Source organism: Idiotropiscis lumnitzeri, chromosome 5 (assembly GCF_059441095.1).
Source record: "Idiotropiscis lumnitzeri isolate Australia: NSW breed Sydney's pygmy pipehorse chromosome 5, RoL_Ilum_1.0, whole genome shotgun sequence".
Taxonomy (NCBI): Eukaryota; Metazoa; Chordata; class Actinopteri; order Syngnathiformes; family Syngnathidae; genus Idiotropiscis; species Idiotropiscis lumnitzeri.
This window is the reverse complement of record NC_142395.1, coordinates 25,420,708-25,429,590: the sequence shown is the minus strand read 5'-3', so window position 1 is coordinate 25,429,590 and position 8,883 is coordinate 25,420,708. Positions and strand designations below refer to the sequence as shown.

Sequence of the window (8,883 nt, the reverse complement as noted above, 5' to 3'; positions counted from 1 at the left end):
GTTTAAATGCAAAAATAAAGAGAGAAAACTTTAAAACGCCGTTTTTTAAAACATTAATGCTTCTTGCACGATTCATTTTAATTGTGCATGAAAATGAACTTTAAAAACCCATTTCGGTAAACAAAATGTGAAATAATTGAAAATAAATAAATAAATACATAAATAAATAGATAAATAAAATAAACCATGGAGGAAATGGGCGGCTCCCTTCAAATGCTTTTTCGGGTCTGTGTGGGCTGTGTGTTATGTGCGCACATGCGCGTGATTGTGAGAGCGTGCGTGAGTGCGTGCGCGTGTGTGTGTGTGTGTGTGTGTGTGTGTGTGTGTGTGTTGGGTTTGTTGTCGGGCTGAGTTGAGTGTGTATCAGCTGATGCCAGAAGCAGATAAGCCGCGCTGGCCGGCGTCTGCACAGACCAGAGGAACTGGACAGAGCAGCAAGCGTTTTTTTTTCTTTTCTTTTCTTTTTTAGTGGACAAAAGTAAAGGGGAAAGGAGCGTCCGCTGTCAAGAGGAGGCAAAATGGAGGTGGTCATACATAACAGCAGCTCCAGACAATTAAGCTGCTGACTTGATCGATTAGGGGCAATGGAATTCACGGTATTTTGGCAATGCAAATAAATAAATAAATAATGTGTTTAATTACAATGCGCCATTCAAATCAAAAACGCAAATCAAATAAATTCTGCACCAACACGTACTTGTGTATTCAGACTTTTTTTTATTATTATTATTATTATTATTATTATTATCATTTAGATCATAATATTCCTTTAACGAATCGCCCTCCTAACAATAAATAATATAACAATAATTTAGTTCTTCTGTTTGTTCGAGGAGCTCAAACAAGCTTGTATTTTACAACACGAATAAATTGCATTTTTTTCCCTTGTTTTTTTTCTCTCTCTCCGTTTTCATGCTCAGCGTAACACAAAGAGTCCAACGTATAAAAAAAAACAGACAAACAAAACAAAAAAAAAAGATGATGTCGAGGAAACAAGATGACACAAAAAGATCACAATGAAAGGTGACGGAAGTCCATGAAGTGTTCCCATATTGTTCAAGTCTCATCATGGAGGTTTGCTTGTACTGTATATCCACATAGAAAGGCTCTGTACATCTTTCTTCATGCAACATCGCCAGTTCGTCATCCATCTTCCCCTCCACGATTGGAAATTTAAAAAAAAAGGAACAAAAATCCTTTCTTTATATGGTCGATGTGATGAGCTGCTCACATGCAAGAGGGAATTGAGGAGGATTTCATGCTGCAACATTTGCAGGGGGGGGCGCGTGCCTTGGCGGAGGTCATAGTTTCACGTCTCCACCGGGCTCGGTACCATACTGTTGGGGGTGTCCGGTAACTGAGAGGATAAGGATGTGACGTCACTTCCTGACGAGTTGCCGAGAGAGCCTGATTCAGAAAAAGACACCTGCAGACAAGCCACAACAATAATACACATTAGTGGTGGTAGAATACAAATATGATTTAAATAAATAATTGTTCCATTGCTTAGATTTTTATTTTTGATAGACACATGTTTTCTTATTTTTCGTAAGTCACAAAAGCAATGATGGAAATACAATTTCAGACAGTAAAACACAATCTCTCTGTAAATACATTATATTCATATATTTTTAATGTTAACCAAATTGACTTAACTGTCTTTATTTATTTGATATTAGTCAAACATATTGTACATAGTTGCTGATAAAGTGATGTTAAAAGCAATAAATTTGCATATTTTCAAACACATTTCCAACAATTCAATTGGCAATTCAATACTACAGTTGAAGTTCAATTCAAAAAGCAAAACTCATTTTTTGCATACATTCACTACACCAAGTGAAATATTTCACAATATTTTCTTCAGAATGTTGATGATTATATCTTATAGCTAACAAAAACCCAAATTCACCATCCTATTAAATTACCACATAAGAAACAATCCCCAATTTTAAAAAAAATATATAAAATAGGAATTGACCCGCGAAAAAAATCCAGTTTTTCTTGAAACACTGACACAAATGAAAGATATACCATCTTTTAATTTAATGAGATATGTTACATGTATTTGAAGGACTGTGGGCAAAAGTATTGACACGTAATCTCAAATGTCTTAAGAAGACATTTTGGACAGTTGTATGCTACTAATGCTTTTGGGACCTTTTTTTTTTTTTAAGTTCCCAGTAGATAAAGAAATCATACTAGATAGATGGACAGACTGACAGACAGATGGACAGACAGCTAGCTAGCTGGCTAGCCAGCTGTCTAGCCAGCTAGCTAGCCAGCTGTCTAGCCAGCTAGCTAGCCAGCTAGCTAACCAGCTAGCTAGCCAGCTAGATAGATAGATAGATAGATAGATAGAAAGATAGAAATGGTAAGAGAAATATTGTGGCTAGCTGCATGAAATGGAGATGAGAAGCTAGCCATGCACCCACCAGTTGTTGAAAGGCAGGCTGGTCCAGGTCACTCTGCAGGGCAAACTCGCTGAGGGCCTTCCAAGGCGGCTGATAAGTCTGGACTTCCACCGGGTTGCCCTGCACTGTGCTCTCATGCCGGATGGGACTTCCGGCAACCAGGGGCGTGCCCGTCAGGCCCTGCAGGTTCTGGTGACCGTTTAGAAATGAGTGTCATTTGGATTGTTTTGCCTTTTTCATCAAGATTGCGCAAAAGTTCTGCATAGGGTGCCTTTGAGATGCCACGGTTCTACTCCAAAAGCATACATTGAACTTTGGATTTATTGTATGAATTATGATGTGCCATTATGCTGTTAGAAAGGCATATTGGGCAAACTCCCACACTTGTTTTTCTCTATTAATTAATTACAAGCATAAATTGTGCATGCAAACAGCAACATTTTTGGCTAATGTTAGCATTTAGGTGGCGCTTTACATAGCAAGACAAATCAGTAAGCAAGCTGAATGTAACACATACCCATTCAATTTCGGAAAGGTTTTTAATTTTTACTGTACGACTGAGTCGAAGCTATCTACACATATTATAACAAAAATTACAAAACACAAGTATAAATATTTACTTAAATCATGCGAAATGAACAAAACACATTTGAAGATGCAGATGATTGTGCATCAAATGTTTGGCCACTGAATGTGAATCATTGTTCCGCTGCATGTTCATGACAAGCGACAAGCGAGCGATTGCGATGAAGACACCAAAAGCACTTCATGATATCGAGCCAGAACGCAGCAAAGCAAGATATTGACAAAAATAATACACGCTTTTCACACATCAACACAACATCTCGCAATCAGATAATTAGATGACATCAGCTCCAGCATCTGGCGTGATGTGCAAAATAGCCGTCGTGCAGTGACGATTGTGAGCGTTAAGATTCACACTCTGGTCTGGTTGCAAAATGCACAACGTAGCCTGGTCCGCTGAGTGAACAGTTTGGTTTGGACGCGGTACCACAAAGGGCTGGCTACAAAAGCAACTGACGTCACAAATGTTGCAAATTAGATCGCTGATGTTATTTGTTAATATGCCAATTCAATAAAACATTGTTGAGAAGGTCAATTCTTCAAAATTATTTTTATTTTTTTTCCCTTCATGCATGCTGACATCACAGACGAACGTACACTCTTAAAAGTGCCGGGTCAAAAATAACCCAATTTGGGGCAAAAATTGGACCGAACCGCAACTGTCGGCGTCACAATCCGAAATTGGGTCGAATTAACCCAAGTAGACGCTCGGTGTAATATTTTGGACGCTGGTTTAAAAAAATGGTTTCCCTTTTTTTCTGGAACATCAAGTTCTTGAGATATTTTCTTTTTTTTTTTTGTTTTTAACCTATAAAAGCTTGCGCAATTTAGATTTTATTATGCGTCAAAGATTACAGCAATGACGTCTCAGAAAATAATTCCACCTGTTGGTGAACCAAACCCTTAATTCTGAAATATTAGTACCCGGACTCGGAGACTAAATCTGCATTTGAATATTCGTTCACCATTTAATCACTGAATCCCGAATCCTTTCAAATGGTTTATGAATTATGAAATATTTTTGCCGAAAAAAACACGTCACGAAAATCCAAAAAAATGTCCAATTGTCCAAAGTCTGATTTGATCTTTGCAAACTGGTAAATTGAGTGCACTTATACAACATAGCACTTTTATCGACACCATATCTTGTCCAAAGCACTTCACGCCTCAAGAGTCTACATGCAAATAGCAGGCCGCGAGTGTAAAAAGGCGCTTTGAGACTGATTGTATTGGCCACAAAATGAGTTTTATATTTTCTAATTTTCTAGTCAAGAAGTGGGTTCCACTCTGTGCTGGTTGCCAGCCAACCACAGAGGCGCCAATTGACAAACAGCCATTCGCACTCAAAATCACATCTAAGGATAAGTTAAGAATCTTGAATGAAGCGAACGAATGTTTTTGGAACTTGGGAGCAAGCCAATGTAACAGAAGAAAACCCACACATGAATGTGTGTTTATATAATTTGGCACGTTCCAAATTTTTTTTGAAACATTTTCCTCCTGGCTTGTAGTTTTTATGCTGTTTTGTGTCCTTATTTGTGTTTAGTGGCTTTTTTTTTGTGTGGACGTTCAATATACCGAACACATCAGGCTAATTCCTGGACGCATAATTGTTCATGACAACATTCAATGGCACTTTAGCTTTATTAATCCCTGGGCACATATTCCCACTCGCATTCAGAGCAGATGGCCAATTTAGTCTTCAATGAAGCTAACATGCATGCTTTTCAAATGTAGCACGAAACAGGCAGAACATGCAGAATGCTCAAAAAGCCTGGAACCGGGATTTGAACCATGCTCTCAACTGTATTGCAGATTTGTAAACCACGACGGCACCGTGCTGCTATAATCTTATGAACAAATTAAAAAAAAACGAACCTAGTTTCCCTTGAAGTGTTAACCATTCACTTGGGTCAGTAAATAATAAAGATTCGAATCCAGATGTGAGGCAAACGCGCATGCTAAAACCACTAGAACACATGACAGAGTGACATTAATCTTTTAATCATTAATCAATTTAATTGTTATGATCTTCTTAAACTATTTTACACACCAATTTTATTGTAATTTTTCTCTAAATTTAATTTTACCTCATGTACAAATGATGTGAAACATCTGGTCATTTAAAGAAATTATATATATATATATATATATATATATATATATATATATATATACATATAATATATACAAATATATATATATATATATATATATAGATAGATAGATAGATAGATAGATAGATAGATAGATATAGATATAGATATATAGATATTACTTCCCATGCAAAAAAACCTTCCCTCTTTGCATATTGTCCAAAATTATGCCTGTAATGCTTATAGCCTCGTTTTATTTAATTTGATCCATTTGTTCTGCTAGTTTTGATGTTCCCCCCCTCTGTTTGTTTTTTTGTTTGTTTGTTTGTGTGCGTAGTCTTAACGTTGTTTATTCGTGCAGCTGGCACATTTTTGAACGCCCGAATTGACACCAAAAGCAAGACAGCAGCATGCAACAAAAATGCTCATGAGAAGTAATGGAAGCGGGCTGGACTTACGAAGATGCTTACAGTCTTATCACTGTGCTGCTGCTGCTGGAGCTGCTTGATGAGCAGAGACTTCTTCTTGTCCTTGCAGCGCTTGTTCTGGAACCAAACGCGGATTACACGGGGACTCAGGCCGGTCATCTCCACCAGTTGCTCCTTCATGAGCGCGTCGGGCCGCGGGTTGGCGTTGTAGCAAGTCCGCAGCGTGTGCAGCTGCTTCTCGTTCAGCACCGTGCGCACCCGCGTCGTTTTCTCCGACTGCTTGTGCACGTGGTTGCGATGGGGGGCCTGCCGCACCGTCACCGGCTCTGCTTGGAAAAAGGGCGACGTTAAAGTCTGCAGTTTAACTTGTATGTCTTTCAACGAATATACAAACGGGACACACAACCCGGATTCGAACCTCTAACCTCAAAACTGAGGCGGATGTACAAACCACGAGTTCATCGTGTAAGATGTGAAATGGATTATTTCTTTTTTATTTATATTTTATATATATATATATATATATATATATATATTATATTTATTTTCTATTCATCTGGATTAGATAAATAACCACTTGTGTATATTTTATATTGGCATTTATTTTTACTTTTCTGATTTAGAACAAACCTTTACGCACGAGCATTGAGCTGTAACAAATATTTACCTGCTTAAGCCGATATACAAATGTCACGCTATTTTAAAGGTGCAAAAAGTCATTTCATATTTTAGCGTATAATATGCAATAAAATGCGAGGTTTTTGTCTGTCTCTGTACGTATGTGTGAGTCTATAAACTATTGAAGTTAATTGCTCTCTCACAAACACACTCACACACACGCGCACACACGTAATAGCATCTTATTCAGTTAATGACAGCGGTACACGAGGTTCGCCTTAATGGGATCAATTATGACAGTTTAGCCTGCATTCCATAACAGGCTGTCAAAATGTGCAGAATACAATTTTCTATTTAGTAATATTTACCGTAATTTCCTTTACTGCGATGGGTCGATTTTAAATATTTAATGTTTTCACCAACGAAATTTTACTTTTTAAAAAATGTGAAACTAGAAGTTGCCTACAATAATAACAATATGCAAAAAAAATCTACGAATAATTTAATCAATGAAAAATCATAGAGACAAATCCTGTGACATATTTTAACATGTATATTTCCTTTCTCTTAAAATAATACGTTGTTTTAATTTAAGTATATCTTCACGTGTAATCGTTTCCCCCTCGCGTCTATCAGACTGCGACCACTAATAATAAAAAGAATAATAAAAAAAATTACAACAATTTCACCAAAATATCAACACGTGCACCGCCCTATCGCTATTTTTATACGAGTATGCAACTATATTAAATATTACAGTAAATTCATATTACTGGATCTATTTATTTTTGTAAATTACCAACCCTGTTTTTATGCATCTCAATTCAGTGTTTTGGATTCGTATTTTTCCAGACATGATTATGTTTTTATTGTAACACAAGGCCTTTTTGTGACAATAACAGTAGTGCCACTCTCTCTAGTATACTACTATACAACTCATGTACAGTTTTTGTCAATATGCAGGCAATGTATATTTTTAAGAAACGTTTTTTTGAAAACAGTTTTGTTCCGAAAAAAATACCGGCGGTACGCTACATGTATTAAAACTTGCTTGCTAATAAAAATATAATTGCAGCGACTTAATACTGCTACAACTACTACCGATAATAATAATAATAATAATAATAATAATAATAATAATAATAATACCAAACGTCTAAAAAGTAATGTTGATGGTTTCGGACCTGCCAGGTGCATGGCTCTGTTGGAGTGCATGTTGTGTGAGGGGCTGACGGGGCTTCCGGCGGAGCCTCTGTCCAGCAGCAGGCTGTGGTCGGCCCGGCACAGGAGCTCGTCCTCACGCAAGGAGAACTCGTCGCCGGGCAGTAGCTGGCGGCTGCACACCGAGCAGCGGAAGCACTCGATGTGGTAAACGTTATCCCGGGCCCTCATCACCAGGTCGCTGCTACTGAAGCCCAGGTTGCACTTTGCGCACTTGATGCCGAACAACCTGCGGGCGAGAGGGGGCACAAATAAACAAACATCTTTGAAAGTCGTTTGGACGCGTTTTTGTCCTTTTTGCCGGCCTATAGCAGCCTTACCTGACGTAGTCTCTCTTGCAGTAGGTTTTGCCGTCCCGCACGAAGCAAGTGCAGCTCTCGTCCAGGTACTGGCTGCACTCTGCACACTTGAGGCAGGCTGCGTGCCACTCGAGGTCCGGGGAGACTCTCAGGATGTACTGGTCGTGGATCTGGCTTCCGCATCCCACACACATGGCGAATCCTGGCTTCTCTGCGCACAGCACAATTGCACCAAAGTCATTTTCAAACTCGCTTGACAGCGTTTCCTCCGAGAATCGACTTGGATTCTGCATGTTTTTGCAAAGGCAACATTTGGAGGAGATACTGCAATAAAGCCCCACGCATTGTTGCATCTTTCACAAAAATGCGTGAAGCCGCTGTCTCCTTCCTCCCCTCCACCATAAAACCAAAATAAAATAAAAAGCTCCCCCTTATACTTACTTTTGGAATGATCCCCCATATCACCCAAGAAAGAAGAGCTGAAAATAATATCCACCATACAGGAAGGAGGAAGGGGCCGAGCTGGAGGTGCGCAAAAAAAGATGAAGTGTGTGAGGAGTGAGGAGTGAGGACTGAGTGGCCCTTCCGGAGGTTGCCTCCCTCACAACTTGGGACAAACCCGGACTGACTGCAGGCAGGACGTGTACACCAGTAGGAGAAGGAGGAGGAAGAGTGAGGAAGGAAGGCCAGGAGGAAGAGGGAGGGAGGGGGGCAGTGAAGAGGCTGCAGGGTCCCACGCGCTGCAGCTGTGACGTCATCACGTCCGAACACGACCCTCCAATCAATGTATGTATATATATATATATATATATATATATATATATATATATATATATATATATATATATAGAGAGAGAGAGAGAGAGAGAGAGAGAGAGAGAGAGAGAGAGAATAACAACCATTATGATGAATTTTAAATCGTTCTTATTACTACTATTACTATTATTAAACTAACATGAATAATATTAACATAATTTTTTATATCTTCATAAAAGCAACTTTTACACAGTTACTGAATAAAACAGATTCACTTACATATGATGTTTATCTATCTATACCTGTTTTGTTATAGACTAATGATCAATGTTACGTCATCTATTACTATTATTTGTGTGTAAATTCATTTGAGTATGTTGATAATTTTATTTACGGTTTACAGTCTGGGATTATGCCGGATAATTATCAGTTCCAATATTTATATTAAAAAATATATATAATCTCA

At 38.4% G+C, this 8,883-nt stretch overlaps 1 protein-coding gene across 2 annotated transcripts; it reads right to left on the bottom strand.

The window, feature by feature from the left end:
• Window positions 1-697: 697 nt before the first annotated feature.
• isl2b (ISL LIM homeobox 2b) lies at window positions 698-8,359 on the bottom strand. 2 transcript variants are annotated; one of them, XM_088297280.1, is made up of 6 exons: window positions 8,103-8,359; window positions 7,683-7,872; window positions 7,326-7,591; window positions 5,554-5,849; window positions 2,436-2,603; window positions 698-1,426 (listed from the first exon to the last, which is right to left on the bottom strand). In XM_088297280.1, exons 1-6 carry the CDS (start codon window positions 8,158-8,160, stop codon window positions 1,310-1,312), a joined length of 1,095 nt encoding a protein of 364 aa, XP_088153406.1. In that variant the 5' UTR covers window positions 8,161-8,359; the 3' UTR covers window positions 698-1,309. The 2 variants fall into 2 exon arrangements, with proteins under 2 accessions (XP_088153406.1, XP_088153407.1); XM_088297281.1 differs by having other exon boundaries at window positions 5,566-5,849.
• Window positions 8,360-8,883: the final 524 nt, after the last annotated feature.

Bases quoted from the DNA above. Each gene is read 5' to 3' on its own strand.
- isl2b (XM_088297280.1), bottom strand. From the start codon at position 8,160: ATGGTGGATATTATTTTCAGCTCTTCTTTCTTGGGTGATATGGGGGAT. The intron at 7,873-8,102 runs GTAAGTATAAGG...TGCTGTGCGCAG, and splicing joins TATGGGGGATCATTCCAAAA to AGAAGCCAGGATTCGCCATG. The intron at 2,604-5,553 runs GTAAGTCCAGCC...AACGGTCACCAG, and splicing joins ATAAGACTGTAAGCATCTTC to AACCTGCAGGGCCTGACGGG.